Source organism: Monodon monoceros, unplaced genomic scaffold (genome assembly GCF_005190385.1).
Source record: "Monodon monoceros isolate NGI ecotype Baffin Bay Population unplaced genomic scaffold, NGI_Narwhal_1 Super_Scaffold_12, whole genome shotgun sequence".
NCBI classification, from domain to species: domain Eukaryota; kingdom Metazoa; phylum Chordata; class Mammalia; order Artiodactyla; family Monodontidae; genus Monodon; species Monodon monoceros.
Genome location: NW_021703768.1, coordinates 165,791,760 through 165,811,835, shown reverse-complemented (window position 1 = coordinate 165,811,835; position 20,076 = coordinate 165,791,760). Strand labels below are relative to the sequence as shown.

The 20,076-nt window shown below is 39.2% G+C and overlaps 1 protein-coding gene across 1 annotated transcript; it reads left to right on the top strand.

Moving 5' to 3' along the window:
• The first annotated feature begins 3,406 nt into the window (after window positions 1–3,406).
• LOC114892355 (zinc finger protein 709-like) lies at window positions 3,407–15,655 on the top strand. The gene is made up of 4 exons (XM_029217164.1): window positions 3,407–3,496; window positions 13,388–13,514; window positions 13,891–13,951; window positions 14,334–15,655. The coding sequence occupies exons 1-4, from the start codon at window positions 3,494–3,496 to the stop codon at window positions 15,388–15,390; spliced, it is 1,248 nt and encodes a 415-aa protein (XP_029072997.1). The 5' UTR covers window positions 3,407–3,493; the 3' UTR covers window positions 15,391–15,655.
• Window positions 15,656–20,076: the final 4,421 nt, after the last annotated feature.

Sequence of the window (20,076 nt, the reverse complement as noted above, 5' to 3'; positions counted from 1 at the left end):
TTCTATGAAAATGAAAATCAAAAAGTTGATGGTGGTTTGGGGGATGCTCTTACTACAAGGGCACCGAATCTGGAAAATAAGCTGGAAGATGGTGTCCTTGAAGCTTCTATGTATTTGTCTCTCTCCCAGTGTGGTGGCTCCAAAATCGGAAGAATGCCTTCTCTGCATCTGCTTTAAAATCACACACAGATGAGCTGTTGGTAAATTCTAACAAGGAACCACAAAGAGGATCGATTCTGGAAAATCTAGGCCCTAACGTTACCCACAGGCAAGGTATCTCCAACTCTAGATTTTTTTTGTCCTATCGCAAGTCTCTCTTCTTTTTTATTTTTTATTTTTTATTTTTATTTTATTTATTTATTTTTATTTTTTTAAACATCTTTATTGGGGTATAATTGCTTTACAATGGTGTGTTAGTTTCTGCTTTATAACAAAGTGAATCAGTTATGCATATACATATGTTCCCATATGTCTTCCCTCTTGCGTCTCCCTCCCTCCCACTCTCCCTATCCCACCCCTCTAGGCTGTCACAAAGCACCGAGCTAATATCCCTGTGCCTTGCGGCTGCTTCCCCCTAGCTATCTACCTTACTACGTTTGTTAGTGTGTATATGTCCATGACTCTCTCTCGCCCTGTCAAAGCTCACCCTTCCCCCTCCCCATATCCTCAAGTCCGTTCTCCAGTAGGTCTGCATCTTTTTTCCTGTCTTACCCCTAGGTTCTTCATGACATTTTTTTCCCTTAAATTCCATATATATGTGTTAGCATACAGTATTTGTCTTTTTCTTTCTGACTTACTTCACTCTGTATGACAGACTCTAGGTCTATCCATCTCATTACAAATAGCTCAATTTCATTTCTTTTTAAGGCTGAGTAATATTCCATTGTATATATGTGCCACATCTTCTTTATCCCTTCATCCGATGATGGGCGCTTAGGTTGTTTCCATCTCCTGGCTATTGTAAATAGAGCTGAAATGAACATTTTGGTACATGACTCTTTTTGAATTTTGGTTTTCTCAGGGTATATGCCCAGTATTGGGATTGCTGGGTCATATGGTAATTCTATTTGTAGTTTTTTAAGGAACCTCCATACTGTTCTCCATAGTGGCTGAACCAATTCACATTCCCACCAGCAGTGCAAGAGTGTTCCCTTTTCTCCACACCCTCTCCAGCATTTATTGTTTCTAGATTTTTTGATGATGGCCATTCTGACTGGTGTGAGATGATATCTCATTGTAGTTTTGATTTGCATTTCTCTAATGATTAATGATGTTGAGCATTCTTTCATGTGTTTGTTGGCATTCTGTACATCTTCTTTGGAGAAATGTCTATTTAGGTCTTCTGCCCATTTTTGGATTGGGTTGTTTGTTTTTTTGTTATTGAGCTGCATGAGCTGCTTGTAAATTTTGGAGATTAATCCTTTGTCAGTTGCTTCATTTGCAAATATTTTCTCCCATTCTGAGGGTTGTCTTTTGGTCTTGATTATGGTTTCCTTTGCTGTGCAAAAGCTTTGAAGTTTCATTAGGTCCCATTTGTTTATTTTTGTTTTTATTTCCATTACTCTAGGAGGTGGGTCAGAAAGGATCTTGCTGTGATTTATGTCATAGAGTGTTCTGCCTATGTTTTCCTCTAAGAGTTTGATAGTTTCTGGCCTTACATTTAGGTCTTTAATCCATTTTGAGCTTATTTTTGTGTATGGTGTTAGGGAGTGATCTAATCTCATACTTTTACATGTACCTGTCCAGTTTTCCCAGCACCATTTATTGAAGAGACTGTCCTTTCTCCACTGTACATTCCTGCCACCTTTATCAAAGATAAGGTGTCCACATGTGCGTGGGTTTATCTCTGGGCTTTCTATCCTGTTCCATTGATCTATCTTTCTGTTTTTGTGCCAGTACCATGCAAGTCTCTCTTCTTAATTCAAATTCTATTCAACAAATACCAGTCAGAAGGAAAGACAAAAAGCAAACAGGAAAATCATAATTTACATAAAAGTGTAGTCTTTGACAACCTTGCCATGCATTAAAATTTATTCCAAGTGTTTAATAGAATGGAAAACTGAAAAAAGCTCCTGTATCCACAAGCCCCCCAGAAAGGACATTTCTCAGTATTTATTTGTTTATTTATTTATTTATTTATTTTGGCTGCGTTGGGTCTTCGTGGCTGCGCGTGGGCTTTCTCTAGTTGCGGCGAGCAGGGGCTACTCTTCGTATTGCGGTGGCTTCTCTTGCTGCGGAGCCCGGGCTCTAGGTGTGCAGGCTTCAGTAATTGTGGCACGCGGGCTCAGTAGTTGTGCTCGTGGGCTCTAGAGCACAGGCTCAGTAGTTGTGGTGCACGGGCTTCGTTGCCCCGCGGCATGTGGGATTTTCCTGGACCAGGGCTTGAATCCATGTCCCCTGCATTGGCAGATGGATTCTTAACCACTACGCCACCACGGAAGCCTGTGAAATAAAAATTCTTAACAACTGGAATGTAACACTGGATTTTTTTTTTCCCCTGAAATTTACCCCTCTTGCCTCTTTGAAAATATTTTATACGGTCTTTCAAGCTCTATTAATTAAGTACATTTTACACTATTGAAAAAAGAAATTTAAATAAGTGAGTAAATCTTTTGAAGGGCACTAACCCAGAGATGGGCAGTTGTCACAGGTTAGCTCGTCCAGAAAAGTTTGAAAAAAAAAAAACCCCTCCACAAAATGATACCCCATAGGATGTCTCTTCCGAGAAAAAAAATTGGGAGGAGAAGGGATTTCATACACCTACTTCCAAGTGGTTATTCACGGCTTTCCCCTCGTGTAAAACATCCACAGACCGCCCCCCTCCCCAGTGCAATCCACGACTCTGCGCAAATAGGATACATAATTAAAATACTGGGTGTGTTTAAAATACACCACGGGAGACGAATAGTTGATAGATGATGTGAATCGGAGAGGGGAAACTGACTTTGGGAAGGCGGGGAGCGCTCTGGAAATTGCATGAGTTCTTGCCAGCCCTACTAAGAGCTATTCTGCAGGTCGGTTCCATGCCTGGCCACACAGCCTTACACCAAGCCCTTGACCCCTGGAGGACATAAGACCCTCTAGTTCCAGGCAGGACTGGCCTGGGCCACCCTCTTATCTGTACTTGCTGCATCTTGAAACAGAATCAGGAATCCCAGTGCAGGAGGAGCTGCGGAAGACAACTGAGACAATCCCAGGCCAGGAAATGTTGTTTTACCAAGCAAACGTGCCAGGCGGGGACAGGTCCCATCCCACCTCCCACTCAGGCACTAGGGGGCGGGGTATTGAGATCTGTTCAACCAGGCGGCCGCTGAGGCAGGTGGGCGGAGCGGTCCCCCACTCAGGCGTGGACTTCCTTACCTTCTACAGTGGAGAAGGTCGCGTGTCTTTCTCGGTTCACTAACCTGTTAACTCTCGCGTACCTTCTGTTGCCCTGTGTTCTGCACTAGTCCTTGGAGTCGTTAGGAGGGACTCAGACCCAGGAAACCTCGAAATGGTGAGTGTGCTAAGCCGGGCTGTGGACGCTGCGAAGGGAATGGTCGCAACCGGCCGAAACCGGCCATCTTTCTTGACCCGGTCACTTCGCGGTCAACTCCGGAGTCTGCGGATACGCGGGGGGCGCTGCTCGGTTGTCAGTCCCCTCCGGGTCTCAGTGGCGGGGTTGGCCCGGCAGCTCGGACCCAGGGCGTCCTGTCCGGTCACTTCGCTGCAGGAACTTTTGCCCCGGAGCCTCACCCGGCTGCTCCGCAACCGCTCTTCTCCCCCCAGATTGTGTGGTGACCTCAGGCACAGTCTTCAGGTGACAATTGGGACTCGTTCTCCAGGGTTCGGTCGTGGGATTAGCTGTGGTCTGAGGGGTCTCAGCCTTTCCTTTCTGCCCCAGGGGGCACCCGTTTTGATAGGGATAGAATAGAATAGTTACACTGGTAGTTGTAGAAGTCCCAGTAGGGGATTGTAAATAGAGAGGGAAACCTAGGGAACTTTGGGAGACCACTGTAACTTATTGATCGCTCAAGAAAGCTATCGAAAATGTTGTGGAACCAATCAGGCCTCCTTAAGTATAAAGCCATAAATAAAAGCATGAGATATGCCCCAGATCATTAAGTGAAAGAAAAAATGAGGCCTGCATTCTGCTGGTCGAGTTCAGCAAGGTAATGATCCTTAACACCAAGGACAGGAATTTTAAGAGAAATGTGACATTCCAAAGTAGGAGACCCTCATTATATGGAGACTTGAGATGATACAACATACTTTAGTGTATGTTACCACCTTTCTCCTGATTTGAATAAGCTCTATGACAGTCCTAGTTTGACCTCATAGGATCAGACACTCTCCTATGTCATAGGAAGGAGGAGCTAGTGACCTAAGCCTGACGTCTACTCGAAGAATGAGGAGGAAGGCAGTCTTTTTCCCCTTCCCCACTTCCCTTTGACTATAAAAATATAGCCCGGTTAATCCTCAGGGCAGAGCCCTCCTGCCTGCTTGCGTCTCTTGCAAGCGTCCTATATTAATAAATCTACCTCTTGCCTATCTCTTTGCCTCTTGCTGAATTCCTTCTGCACTGTGACACAAAGAACCCGAGCCTCAGTAAGTCCAATACCTGGTGAGTGATTCTAATTAAAAGACCATAGGTTCAAGTCCCAATCTGGGTTTAGGCAGGGTTCGAGTCCTGGCACGTGGGTTCAAGTCCCATCTGACTTACACGGTTTCATTTTTTCTCTGAGTTTTCCAAACGTTTGGGAAGCAGAATTTCAAAGACCTTAGCCCCCCAGAGGAGCTCTTTGTAGGGCTGGCAATAAATCATTAAATTTCCAGATCGCTTCCCTCATTCCCAAAGTCAGTTTCGCCTCTCCGATTCAAATTACCTATCATCTATTCGTCTCCGCAGTGCATTTCAAACAAATATTTTAATTGTTTATCCTATTTCCGTAGTGACGTAGATGGTATTTTTTGGGGGGGTGGGGGGTGGTCTGTGGATATTTTACAAGAGCAGAAGCCGACAATGACCATTTGGAAGTGGGTTGTATGAAGTCCTTTCTTCTGATTTTTTTTACTGGAAACAGATATCCTATAGGAAGTCCTTTCGTGGAGGTTTTTTTGGAACTTTTATGGATGATCTACCCTGCCCATTCCTAGGTTAGTCCCCTTCAAAAGATTTACTCGCTTATTTAAGTTTCTTTCTTCAATAGTGTAAAATAGAGCTTCAAAGTCCATATAAAATATTTCCAAAGAGGTAAGAGAGGTGAATTTCAGGGGGAAAAAAATTCCAGTATTACATTCCATTTGTTAAGAATTTTTTGCTTTTATTCAGTCCCTGAGGAAGTGTGGTTAAGTTTTTGTGGCCTCTCCTTTACTTTTGGTGGATTTCAAATGAAGTTCCAAGATTTAGACTTGTAGAGGAGAAGTATTCAAGCATGATTAATTATGTAGTAAATGAAATTGCCTTGGAAGTAATTGACTGACATTTTTTTTCTGAAAAGGAGTAGATATTTGGGGTTTCCTGGTGAACTAGTAGAAGTGGCTTATAATTTTCTTCTCTCATTTCCACATAAACACTGGATTTGAGTGATTTTGCTGAATTGTTCAAACAGGGTTTGTGTATTTAAAGTATCCGTGGTGGTGGAGAGCACCTGTAGTTGGGAGCAGAGCCTGAGGTCAGTGTCTTCAGGCCAAGGCCCCCTTTGAGCCTGCGAGGGGAAGTACTTGAAGGCCCTCCTATACTTGGAATCATACAGTATATAGCTCTGCCAGATTGGCTTCTTTCTGGTAGCAATATAATTTTGAGCTTTGCTTCATGTGTTTTCATAGCTTGATACTTTATTCCTTTTTATTCATCATATGGATATACCACTGACTATTTGACTCTTGCAAGATATCTTGCTTACCTCATGCCAGTTATGAATAAAGCCCCTACAGGTATTTGTGTATGAGTTTTGTGTGAATATAAGAGTTGATCTCATTTGGACAAATAACAAGGAGTGTGATTGCTGGGTCTTAATATACATACTAAGAGTATATTTTGTTTTGAAAGAGAGCTCCTGTCTTCCTTTGTAGGGGTACCAAGTTCCATTCCCCCCAGCAATGAATGAGGATTACCTTCACATCCATTTGGTGTTTTGCATTTTAGTTATTAAATAGGTGTGTAGTGATAGCTCGTTTTATTTGCAATTTCCCACTGACATTTGACATTGAGCATGTTTTCATATTTCCAGTTTCCCTTCTATATATCTTTTTTGGGGAGCTGTTTGTTCAGATCTTTTGCCCATTTTCAATTGGATTATTTATCTTCTTACTATTCAGTTTTAATAGTTCCTGGATATTTTGAATACCAGTTATTTATCACATAAGTGTTTTGCAAATATTAATATTTTTTCATATCCTGTGACCTGGCTTTTCATTCCCTTAACACTGCCTTTCTGAGAGGAGACGTTTTTTATTTTAATGAAGTGAAATTATCCTTTTTCTCTTTTACAGACCTTGTGTTTGTTGTTATATTTGAAAATTCATCACCAAACCCAAAGTGACCTAGATTTCCTTCCATGATATTTTCGAGGAGTTTATTACTTTTGCATTTTACATTTAGATCTGTGATGTGTTTTGAGGCTTTTTTTGTAAAACGTGTAAGTCCTATGTTTACATTTGCTTTGTGTGTGTGTTTGTTTGTGAATATCCATTATTTACAGCACTATTTGTTTAAAAGATTTTCTTTTCATTTGAATTGCCTTTCCTTCTTTGTCCAAGTTCAGTGTGGGTCTACAGGAAAACAGTTGATTATCTTTCAATCTGGAGATATGTCTTCTATTTTTTAAATAAATTTATTTATGTTATTTATTTGGCTGCTTTGGGTTTTCGTTGCTGCGCGTGGGCTTCTCCCTAGTTGTGGCAAGCGTGGGCTACTCTTCGTTGCGGTGCGTGGTCTTCTCATTGCGGTGACTTCTCTTGTTGTGGAGCACGGGCTCTAGACGTGCAGGTTTCAGTAGTTGTGGCACGTTGGCTCAGTAGTTTTGGCTCACAGGCTCTAGAGCGCAGGCTCAGTAGTTGTGGCACACGGGCTTAGCTGCTCCACGACATGTGGGATCTTCCCAGACCTGGGCTCAAACCCGTGTCCCCTGCACTGGCAGGTACCTTCTTAACCACTGCGCCACCAGGGAAGCCCAGGATATGCCCTCTTAATTCCAAGAGTTATCTGTTGTTGGAGAATCTTTAAGATGTTTCACAGAGATAATTATGTCCTAGAGACCAAATATTTGAATTTACCTACAGGATACATGAATATGTTCTTTTTCAGGAAGTAGAAGTTCCCTCTATTACTTGTTTGTGATTAAAAATGGATGCTGTATTTTACCAAATCCTTTGAAATTTTTATTTCCCCCTTTGTTCTTTTCTGATATTTCCTTTTACCCTCTGTCTTCCCTTATAGGCATATTGATTAGATGTTTATCAGTGTTATTAATCTTGTCAAAGAACTAGCTTAAAAGTTTTTTTCTCCTTCAATTACCCACAATTACATTAATTTCCTTTCTGATTTTTATAACTTTATTTTGCTTATTTTGTGATTATATCGTCTTCTCTTTATTGTTTTTTTTTTTTTTTTGTGGTACGCGGGCCTCTCACTGTTGTGGCCTCTCCCATTGTGGAGCACAGGCTCCGGACGCGCAGGCTCAGCGGCCATGGCTCACGGGTCCAGCCACTCCACGGCATGTGGGATCTTCCTGGACCGGGGCACGAACCCATGTCCCCTGCATCGGCAGGCGGACTCTCAACCACTGCATCACCAGGGAAGCCCTCTTTATTGTTTCTTAAGGTAGATGCTTGTGTTGTTGTTTACAGACCTTTGTTTTTTCCCAGTTGATGATGACATAAATTTCTCTGTAGGCACTGCTTTTGCTGCATGCCACAATTTAGCTCAAAACAAATCTTAATTTCTCTTGAGACTTCTTCTTTGATCCCATGTATTACTTAGAAATATGTTGTTGAACCTCTGTGTGTTAGGGGTTTTTCCAAATCTCTTGCTTGTATTGATTGCTAGATGAATGCCTTTGAGTTCTAGGAGCATGGTTTGTATGATTTTTCTTCTTTCAGATTTGTTAAGGTATGCTTTATGTCCCAGAAAGTGTTCGGTCTGGTTGAATGTTTCATATGAATTTTAGAAGAATGTGTATTCAGCTCTTGTTGCATGAAGTGCAATTACATTTAGTTATTTCATAGTATTCTTCAAAGCAAGTCTGTCCTTCCTGATTTTCTGCCTGCTGTTGTATACAGCTTATGATAAGGGGGTGTTGATGTATGACTATAATAATGGATTTATGTATTCCTCCCTGCATTCTTCATGTCTTGCCTTATGTATTTTGCCGCTTTGTTGCTATGTATGTACACATGAAGGATTGTTATGCCTTCTTGCAGAATGGACCTTTTTGTCATTATGTAAAGTCCTTTCTACCCCTGAGTTTTCCTTGGTCTGAAATCTGCATTCTCTAAAGTTCATATACGAGTGCCAGCATTCTTTTGGTTAGTTTTGGCATAGTGTATTTATCCCCATTGCTTTATTTCTCATCTACCAGTGCCTTCATATTTAAAATGAGTTTTTGGTAGACTACATATAATTGTAATTTTAAAAATCACATATTACGATATCAGAAAGGGAAAGTAAAAAAAACAGTATGCACTGAAAAAAATAAAATACTTTGGAATAAACCTGACCAAGGAGGTGAAAGAGAGATGTTGAGCACCATAAAACATTGATAAAGGAAATTGAACTGAATCAAAAAATGGAAAGCTGGGCTTCCCTGGTGGCACAATGGTTAAGAATCCACCTGCCGATGCAGGGGACACGGGTTTGAGCCCTGGTCTGGGAAGATCCCACATGCCATGGAGCCACTTAGTCCATGTGCCACAACTACTGAGCCTGCAGTCTACAGCCTGCGCGCCTAGAGCCTGTGCTCCTCAACAAGAGAAGCAACCGCACTGAGAAGCCTGTACACCACAACAAAGAGTAGCCCCCGCTCGACACAACTAAAGAAAGCTCGCATGCAGCAATGAAGACCCAATACAGCCAAAAATAAATAAATAAGTTTATTTTTAAAAAATGGAAAGCTAACCCATACTCTTGGATTGGAGGAATTATTTTTGTTAAAATGGACATAGTACCCAAAGTAATCTACAGATTTAATGTGATCCCTATCAAATTACTCATGACATTTTTCACAGAACTAGAACAAATAATCCTAAAAGGTATATGGAACTGTAAAAGACCCAGAATTGCCAAAGCAATTCTGAGGAAAAAGAAAAAAGCTAAAGGCATAACCCTCCCAGATTTCAGACAATAATACAAAGTTAAAGTTTTCAAAACAGTGTGATACTGCCACAAAACCAGAAATATAGACTCAATGGAACAGAATAGAGAGGCCAGAAATAGACCCACACACCAATGGTCAATCTTTGACAAAGGAGACAAGAATATACAATGGGGAAAAGAAGGTCTCTTCAGCAAGTGGTGTTGGGAAAGTTGGACTGCCTCATGTAAATCAATGAAGTTAGAACACACCCTCACACCATATACAAAAATATACTCGAAATGGCTTAAAGACTTAAATGTAAGACATGACATCATAAAATTCATAGAAGAGAACATAGGCAAAACATTCTCTGATATAAATTATACCAATGTTTTCTCAGGTCGGTCTCTCAAGACAATAGAAATAAAAGTAAAACAAATGGGTCCCAAACAACGTATAAGCTTTTGTACAGCAAAGGAAACCATAAACAAAATGAAAACACAACCTACGTACTAGGAGAAAATATTTGTCAATGATGCCACCAACAGGGGCTTAATTTCTAAAATATACAAATAGCACATACTGTCCAATAACAAAAAACAGACAACCCAATAAAAAATGGGCAGAAGACCTAAATAGACATATCTCCAAAGAAGACATACATATGGCCAATAGGCACATGAAAAGATGTTCAGCATTACTAATTGTTAGAGAAATGCAAATCAAAACTGCAGTGAGGTGCCCACCTCACATTGGTCAGAATGGCCATCATTAAAAGTCTGCAAATAACAAATGCTAGAGAGGGAGTGGAGAAAACGGAGCCCTTTTTTACTGTTGGAAGGAATGTAGATTGGTGCATCTTCTTTGGAAAACAGTATGGAGGTTCCCCAAAACACTAGAGTTGCCATATCATCCAGAAATCCCAGTCCTGGGTATATATCCAGAGAAAACTCTAATTCGAAATGATACAGGCACCCAAATGTTCATAGCAGCACTATTTACAGCAACCAAGACATGGAAACAACCTACATGTCCATTGGCAGATGAATGGATAAAGAAGATGTAGTATATATATTCAGTGGAATACTACTCAGCCATTAAAGGTGAAATAATGCCATTTGCAGCAACATGGATAGATGTACAGATTATCATACTACATGAAGTAAGTCAGATGGAGAAAGAGAAATACCATATGATATCACTTATATGTGATATCTAAAATATGTCACAAATGAACTTATTTTCAAAACAAAAACAGACATCAAAATGAAAGTTATGGTTACCAAAGGGGAAAGGGGGTAGGGGGGAGATAAATTAGGAGTTTGGAATTAGCAGAAACAAGCTATTATATATAAAATAGATAAACAACAAGGTCCTATTGTATAGCACAAGGTACTGTAAAATCCTGTAGAAAACCTTAATGGAAAAGAGTATGAAAAAGAATATATATATATGAATATATATATATCTGAATCACTTTTCTGTACACCAGAACCTAACACAACTTTGTAAATCACCTATACTTCAATAAAAGTGAATAAGTAAATCTGATATTACTGTAATTTTCTTTCATTTGTATTGAGACCATTGTTGATTGAAATGGTGACTAATATGGTTGGATTAATATCTAACACTTTTTACTCTTTCTATTTGTTGCCCTTATTTTTTCATTTGTCTTTTCTTTTTTCTACCTTCTCTGGATTTAACTGAGCATTTTGTCTGATTCTTCCTTTTTTCCATTCTTAACCTATACCTTTGTAAAGAACTTTTTTAGTGGTTGCCCTTGAGTTTTCAGTATACATTTAGAACTAACCCACATCAGTCTGCAACTTAACGCAGTACCTCTTCAGTGGTTGTTCAGGTACCTCATACCACACTATTCCCATTTCCCCTCCTCTGTCCCTATTGATATGGCTGTCATTTATTTCACTTATCCACAAGGTTATCATTATCAATGTCATTCTTGCTAATATGATTTTAGACAAAGTGTCATCTATTATAAAAGAAATATAAAAGATGTTTACCTTTATTTATTCCTCTTTTAATTCCCCTATGTAATTTACATTCTTTCTGATGAATTTTAATGTCTTTCAAAGTTGGCATACTAATGACAAGTTCCATCAATTTTTGTCTCAAAATGGCCTTCTATATTTTAAGGATAATTGTGCTTCCTAACAGAATTCTAGGACATTGTTTTTTTTTTTTAATTTCAAAACTTTAAATGTTTCAATCCACTTAGTTCTTTCATATATACGTATGTATATAATTATTATTATTGTTTTTTTTTCCTGAAAAGAAGTCCAGTTTGATTCTAATCTTTATTTCTCTATACCTAAAGTGTACCTCTGGCTTCTTACAATATATATTCTCTTTGCCTTTGTTTTTCTCTCTACTTTAAATATAATATACTTTGGTCTCCATTTTAGGTGTTTTCATTTTTATTGTTCCCTGAGCCTCATGGATCTATGGGTGTTGTCTATCGTTAATATTAGGAACATCTCAGTGGTCGTTACTTATTTCTGTCTCTCTTTTCCTTCAATTATTTTCATTATATGTATCTTAAATCTTCTGTTAAAGAAGGTCATGCCAGAGTTCATGGATACTGTGTTCTATCTTTTTTGATCCTTTTTGTCTTTGTGTTAGACTACAGTGAAACAGTTTTTTGGGTACCGGCCTTAAGAACAGAATCTTTGGGGCATATTTTAAAAATGTCTTTCTGGGCTTCCCTGGTGGCGCAGTCGTTGAAAGTCCGCCTGCCGATGCAGGGGATGCGGGTTTGTGCCCTGGTCCGGGAGGATCCCACATGCTGCGGAGCGGCTGGGCCCGTGAGCCATGGCCGCTGAGCCTGCACGTCCGGAGCCTGTGCTCCGCAACAGGAGACGGCACAACAGTGAGAGGCCTGCGTACCGCAAAAAAAAAAAAAAAAAAAAGTCTTTTCTCTTTCCCAGTTTTAGGGCACCAGTTTACCCTTTGAAGTCAGTGCTCTCTTGGCTCTGGGAGGACTTATTTCAAGCTTTTTCATTCTCTTCTTGTGAGATGGAGAATCACAACTTCTAATTTCATAAATCCCAGACTAGATTTTCACTTAGCAGTTACAATACTGGCTGCTTGGAAAACTCCTGTTCCTGAAATAGCAGGATGGAGACTTTATGTTCTTTTGGAGGAAGCCAATGATGAAACCCTTACATAATTTATAATCATGGGAAAATTCACCATCAAAGTGTTACAGACTTTGGTGAGCTCCCTTGTAAACTGTAGCTCTTAACATGTTCCTTGAGGGCAGTAAGACCCAGAGTATACTGTTATGGTGTGAAGAGAAAGAGTTTTTTGGGCATGTAATTGCACTGTGTGTTCTAAAATTTGGCTGGAAGCGCCTTGAGGCACCTGAGTATAGGGATTTTGTGATCTAACATTAATGCTTCTTCTCCATGTCTGAGCTCTAAATTTGAAGTAACTTTCTACCTGCATCAAATTATATGTAGAGAGGAAGGAAAAACAGTCTGTGCTAATCATTATACAACTTAAAAGCAGTGCATCTGCAGAATATTTATATTCAGGCAACTGTGTGTGATTGTGATTTCTTCTAAAGGCCTGGAGGACTTTGGGACAGTGTGGCCAGCTGGGCTTTGTTAAAAGTTTGATTTCTACAGGTCACCTGGCCTCTGATGATAGGTGATAGGATTAGAAAAAAGCTTCCAGTTCTTCACTGTGTGCCTATTTATTAAAACCTCATGCAATCTTGATCCTCTGCCTCATGGAGTACTGTAACTTGTGGATCATAAGAAGAAGACAAAAGAATTTTTTCAGCAGAAATCATTGTTCTTAAAATGATGTTTCTTTCATTTGTAAAGTATTTCTCATTCTCTGGGCTCTGCCATTATTGTGATATAAGCGATACTGTGACCGCAGAAGTTATGTGTAAATAATTTCCATTTGTTCATGATGCTGTTAAATTATTGAGGAAGTGTGGAGAATAAGTTTATCATGATCAAGTCATAGAATAACTCTTTGTAAACAACAGAATTGTATGTAACCTTCCTATAAATCGAGTGTGGGTGTCTAGTTCTGTCAGTCTCATGCATCTCAGTGTGCCCCTATTTTGGGTGTTTTAGGACTCATTGGCCTTTGAGGATGTGGCTGTGAACTTCACCCTGGAGGAGTGGGTTTTACTGGATTCCTCACAGAGGAAACTCTACAGAGATGTGATGCGAGAAAACTTCCAGAACCTGGTCTCAGTAGGTAAGAATGAAAAATTCTCTCCCTTTGTCAATTAGAGAACAAGTGTTTCTTACCTGTCAATATTGTTCAAAGATGTGGAATGTGGAAAGGGAAAACTTTGGTAAAGAAACTAGGGGAGGTGGGGATCAAAGGGAAATCCCCAGCGGTGCAGTGGTTAGGACTCGGCACTTTCACCACTGCTGTGGCCTCAGTTCAGTCTCTAGTCAGGAAACTAAGATCCTGTAGGCCATACTGCACAGCACCCGCTCCCCCAAAATAAAGAGAAGAAGAAAGAAAGGAAACTAGACATGGTCAGAGCTCATCATGGGCCTAAAGTCCAATAATTTTTCTATCATTTCTAGTACTTTGGGATCATTTTTCTGGTTCTGCATTTCAGAAACAAAACAGGAAGATCATGACATTGAAGATCAGTACAAAAACCAGGGGAGAAAATTAAGGTGAGTCACACCCGCAATTCAAAGCATTGTCTTGTGAAAATCATGGTATATTCTGAAAATTTTAAAGAAGTCAACAAAAACAAATAGCCCAGTCTTCAAATTTATTCTATTCTCAGAAAATGTCTCCGAAAAAGTATTTTCTTAAATGTGATATAAATGTTCTGTGTTTCCAATATAGTTCATGTGCAGTCAATAAACCCTATATTTGAATATCACTTTTTAATAGAAGAGGTGAAGTCCTGTTGCAGAGCATTCAGTTTATTCAACTTCTAACAATTCACACAAGATAGAAAACCTCACTGTTCCTATAAATCATAATAAATACAATAAATAAATGATTTCTTAATAAAGAAATCATTAATAATCTTCTCATTGTTTACAGAAGTTCTATGGTAGAGAGACTCTCTGAAAGTAAAGGCAGTAGTTTCTGTGGAGAAAACTTCACCCTTATTCCAACTCTCAATCTGAAGAAGAAAACTCCTGGTTTAAAACCATGGGAATGCAGTGCATGTGCAAAGGTCTTCATGCATCATTCATCCTTTAATAGACACATGAAATGTCACATTGAAAACAAACGAAGAGAGTATCAAAAGTACCATGAGAAGGTATATAAATGTAAAGAATGTGGGAAAGCATTCATTTCTCCTAGTTCTCTTAGGACACATGAAAGGAGTCACACTGGAGAGAAGCCCTATGAATGTGAACAATGTGGAAAAGTCTTTCGATATCAAAAATCCTTCCGACTACACAAAAGAACTCACACAGGAGAGAAACCCTATGAATGTAAGGAATGTGGGAAAGCCTTCATGTGGGAAACAACTTTTCGAAAACACATGGTAACTCACACTGGGGATTTACCTTATAAATGTCAGAAATGTGAGAAGGCATTCATTTATCCCAGTTGTCTTCGAATGCATGAAAGCAGTCACAACGGAGAGAAACCCTATCAATGTAAACAATGTGGAAAAGCCTTTAAAAGTCCTGAAACTATTCAAATCCATGAAAGAATTCACAGGGGAGAGAAACTCTATGAATGTAAGCAGTGTGGTAAAGCCTTCAATCATTTCAGTTCCTTACAGCTACACAAAAGACATCACACAGGAGAGACACCATATGTGTGTAAAACATGTTCTAAAGTATTGAATACTGCCCGGTCTCTTCGAAATCATGAAAGAATCCACACTGGAGAAAAACCCTATGAATGTAAGGAATGTGGGAAAGCCTTCACATGGAAAATAACCCTTCAGAAACACATGATAACACACACTGGGGATGGACCTTATAAATGTAAAGAATGTGAGAGAGTATTCATTAATCCCAGTTCTCTTAAAACACATGAAAGGAGTCACACTGGAGAGAAACCATATCAATGTGAACAATGTGGTAAAAGTTATAGATATCTAGCGGTTTTGAAAATACATCGAAGGACCCATACTTGAGAAAAACCCTATGAATGTAAAAATGAAGGGAAAACCTTCACTTCTGCATATGTTCAAGTGCATGAAAGAATTCACACTGGACAGAAACCCTACCAATGACAGGAATGTGGGAAATCCTTCATTTGCCTCTCAGTCGTTCAAAGACCTGAGACTGCACACTGGACAGAAATCATATAAAATATGACAAATGTGGGAATAGCTTTTCTGATCTTTGTAGTTTATGAAACCATAAAAGGATTTACTAGATAAAACCTTATTTGTAAACAGCCTGGGAAACACTTCAATTGGTCGATATCATTACATGTAAAAACTCCCATGGAAAAGAAGTATAAATGTAAGTAACATGAGATAACTTGATGGAAAGTAATCTATGCCTAATGTTCCAAAAAACCTTCAATATGAAAGTTTTTAAAATTTTCATTTATTATTATTATTTTTTTTGCCAGGCTGTGCAGCATGTGGGGCATCTTAGTTCCCCAATCAGGGATCAAACCTGTGCCCCGTGCAATGGAAGTGCGGAGTCTTAACCACTGGACTGCCAGTGAAGTCCAGAAAGAGTTGTTTTAAAAGTTTATAGGACTTCCCTGGTGGTGCAGTGGTTAAGAATCTGCCTGCCAATACAGGGTACATGGGTTCGAGCCCTAGTCCTGGAAGATCCCACATGCCACAGAGTAACTAAGCCCATGTGCCACAACTACTGAGCCTGGGCTCTAGAGCCCATGAGCCACAACTACTGAGCCCACGTGCCACAACTACTGACGCCTATGAACCTAGAGCCCATTCTCCACAGCAAGGGAAGCTGCCACAATGAGAAGCCCGTGCACTGCAATGAAAAGCAGCCCCTGCTCACCACAACTAGAGAAAGCCCATGTACAGCAGCAAAGACCCAATGCAGCCAAACAAACAAAGAAACAAAAATTTATAAATATGTTGTGTTTACTCAGGATCTTTCTTCAAATGTATCCTTCAATGTTGGATTTCTACTAATTTCACAAACGAATATTAATGTGAATTCATTCTGTAATTCGTCTTTCAACAATAGTACATAACGTTTAAAGGTAGTGATATTTCCTTTACTTGGATAGTTACTTTGTTCTATTTACTTCTGAAGCCTGTTGGATTCATGGATGAATTTAAGTGTATTTCTAGTATGCAGTGAGACTTAAATTTTTATAATGTTCTATTCATCCTCTGTTAATGGGCCATTGAAAAATGGCAGTTAGGTATTTGTTGGGATTTCCTAGTAGTTTTGTGTGGCAGTTCCTAGGTATATAATATATTGTATATATTGTATCCTTTTTACTGAGAAAGATCCTTTCTGGTGGTGGTGTGTATAGGAGCATTTTCCCATTTTCCATTCTATTAAATACTTGGAATAAATTTTATGTATGACTAATATGTCAAAGAGTATACTGTCATGTAAATTATGATTTTTCCTATTTGCTTTTTGTGTTTCCTTCTGACTGGTATTTGTTGAATAGACTGTGAGACTTGTGATAATACAGAAAATCTGGAGTTGGAGATATCTTGCCTGTGAGTCATATTAGGACCTAGACTTTCCAGAATCTATCCCTTTTGTGGTTCCATGTTAGCATTCACCAACAGCTCACCTGTGTGCGATTTTAAAGCAGATGCGGAGAAGACATTCTTCAGATAGTGGATTCCCCACACTGGGAGAAAGGCAGATACGTAGGAGCTTCAAGGACACCATCTCCCAGCTTATTTTCCAGATTCTGTGTCCTTGTAGTCAAGAGTGTCCTCAACACCATCAAAAAATGTTTGATTTCCATTTTTATAGACATGTAGGTTCCCCTGACATCTTCACAGCTTACACATCAAAGATCCATCAGAGTTTGAATTTTTTCTGTAAGGCCTCTTGTGTCCACTTTGAAAGTTATTTCAGTATTTTATGGTCGGTAATAGTCTCTGATTACACTCCTCTCTGGATTATATCTTTATAGTGTCTAATATGTGTAGGAAACACTTTATGTTGTTAATAATACTAGTAATACTAGTATGTGTTCCTGACTCACCACAACATTCACAATGGTGCCACCAAAACGAATGACATGGGAGTTTGTTTCTCTACTGCATTGCACAGGGGCATTGGTGACCCATTGTTTCCATGTGAGAATAAGCACCTCCTTCTGTCAAGATGGCTATGGGTGTTTCCTGTTACTTGTAGCTGAATATAATCCCCCAACATGTTTTTTATTGTCTTTTATTTTACATGATTGAAACTGTTTGAATTTTTTGTGAAACAGTAGTTTTTGTAGTCTTTTCAAATATCTTACCAACTCTTTTTGAAGTTTTCATTAGTTAACAAATGTTACTTTTCATTTCCTCAAAGAATATATTAAAGTACCCTTTTTATGTATGAATATTCAGAAAAACCTTGCAGCTTTCTTCATTTAATCATTATGCAATGTGAGTAAGTTTTTAAAAAATATTAGGTTGGCCAAAAGGTTTGTTCGTTTTTTTCTGTAAGATGGTCTAGCAGAGCTTCCCTGGTGGCACAGTGGGTAAGAATCTGCCTGCCAACGCAGGGGACAAGGGTTCAATCCCTGGTCTGGGAAGATCCCACATGCCGTGGAGCAACTAAGCCCATGTGCCACAACTACTGAGCTTGTGCTCTAGAGTCTGCAAGCCACAACTACTGAGCCCACATGCCTAGAGCTTGTGCTCTGCAACAAAAGAAGCCACTGCAATGAGAAGACCACGCACCACAATGAAGAGTAACCCCTGCTGGCTGCAACTAGAGAAAGCCTGCGTGCAGCAACAAATACCTAATGCAGCCAAAAATAAATAAATTTTAAAAAAATTTTTTTAATTAAAAAAAATGGTCTAGTAGCACTAAGTTGTCTTTAACTTCATTTGAAACAATTTTGTTAGATTGTATTGTGGCAGTTCTCATATCAGTAAGCATTAAAAAAATCAAAATTGGTGAATTTTTGTGTAGCCATTTTAATATTGGTGATGTAAGAAAAAAAGTAACATTTTCGGCATATTATGCTTTATTATTTCAAGAAAGGCAAAAACGCAACTGAAAAGCAAAAACAAATTGTGCAGTTTATGGAGAAGGTGCTGTAACTGACCAAACGTGTCAAAATTCATTTACCAAGTTTCATGCTAGAGATTTCTTGCTGGACGATGCTCCACATTGGGGTAGACCAGTTGAAGTTGATAGTGATCAAATGGAGACATTAATTGAGAGCAATCGACATTATACCACTTGGGAGATAGCCTACATACTCAAAATATCCAAATCAAGTGCTGAAAATCATTTGCACCAGCTTGGTTATGTCAATCGCTTTGATGTTTGAGTTCCACATAAGTTAAGCGAAAAAAACCTTCTTGATCGTACTTCTGCGTGCGATTCTCTACTGAAATGTAATGAAAACGTTCCGTTTTTAAAACAAATTGTGATGGGTGATGAAAAGTGGATACTGTACAATAATGTGGAACAGAAAAAATTGTGGGGCAAGTGAAACAAGCCACCACAAACCACACCAAAGGCTGGTCTTCATCCAAAAAAGGTGATGTTGTGTATATGGTGGGATTGGAAGGGAGTTCTCGATTATGAGCTCCTTCTGGAAAACCAAACGATCAATTCCAACAAGTACTGCTCACAGTTAGACCAACTGAAAGCGGCACTCAACATAAAGCATCCAGAATTAGTCAACAGAAAATGCATAATCTTCCATCAGGATGACGCAAGACCACATATTTCTTTGATGACCAGGCAAAAACTGTTACAGCTTGGCTGGGAAGTTCTGATTCATCTGCCGTATTCACCAGACATTGCACCTTCGGATTTCCATTTATTTTGGTCTTTACAAAATTCTCTTACTGGAAAAAATTTCAATTCCCTGGAAGACTGTAAAAGGCACCTTGAACAGTTCTTTACTCAAAAAGATAAAAAGTTTTGGAAAGATGGAATTATGAAGTTGCCAGAAAAATGGCAGAAGATAATGGAACAAAATGGTGAATATGCTGTTCAATAAAGTTTTTGGTGAAAATGAAAAATGTGTCTTTCATTTTTACTTAAAAACCGAAGGAACTTTTTGGCCAACCCAATATTTATTTATTTATTTTGCTATGCTGGGTCTTAGTTGCGGCATGCAGGATCTTCGATCTTCATTGCGGCATGCTGGATCTTTGGTTGCAGTATGCGAACTCGTAGTTGCCACATCTCATAGTTCCCTGACCAGACAGAGAGAATGGACTTGAGGACACGGGGAGGGGGAAGGGTAAGCTGAGACGAAGTGAGAGAGTGACATTAACATATATACACTACCAAATATAAAATAAATAGCTAGTGGGAAGCAGCCGCATAGTACAGGGAGGTCAGCTTGGTGCTCTGTGACCACTTAGAGGCGTGGTATACAAAGGGTGGGAGGAAGCCGCAAGAGGGAGGGGATATGGAGATATATGTATACGTATAGCTGATTCACATTGTTATATAGCAGCAACTAACACACAATGTAAAGCAATTATACCTCAATAAATATGTTAATTAAAAAAAAACCTGAGAAACACTTTGACCCATATCATTACATGTGAAAACTCCCATGGAAAAGAAGTATAAATAGTAGTAACATGAGATAAGTAGATAGAAAGTACTCCGTGCCTAATGTTCCAGAAAACCTTCAATATGAAAGAGTTGTTTTAAAAGTTTATAAATAT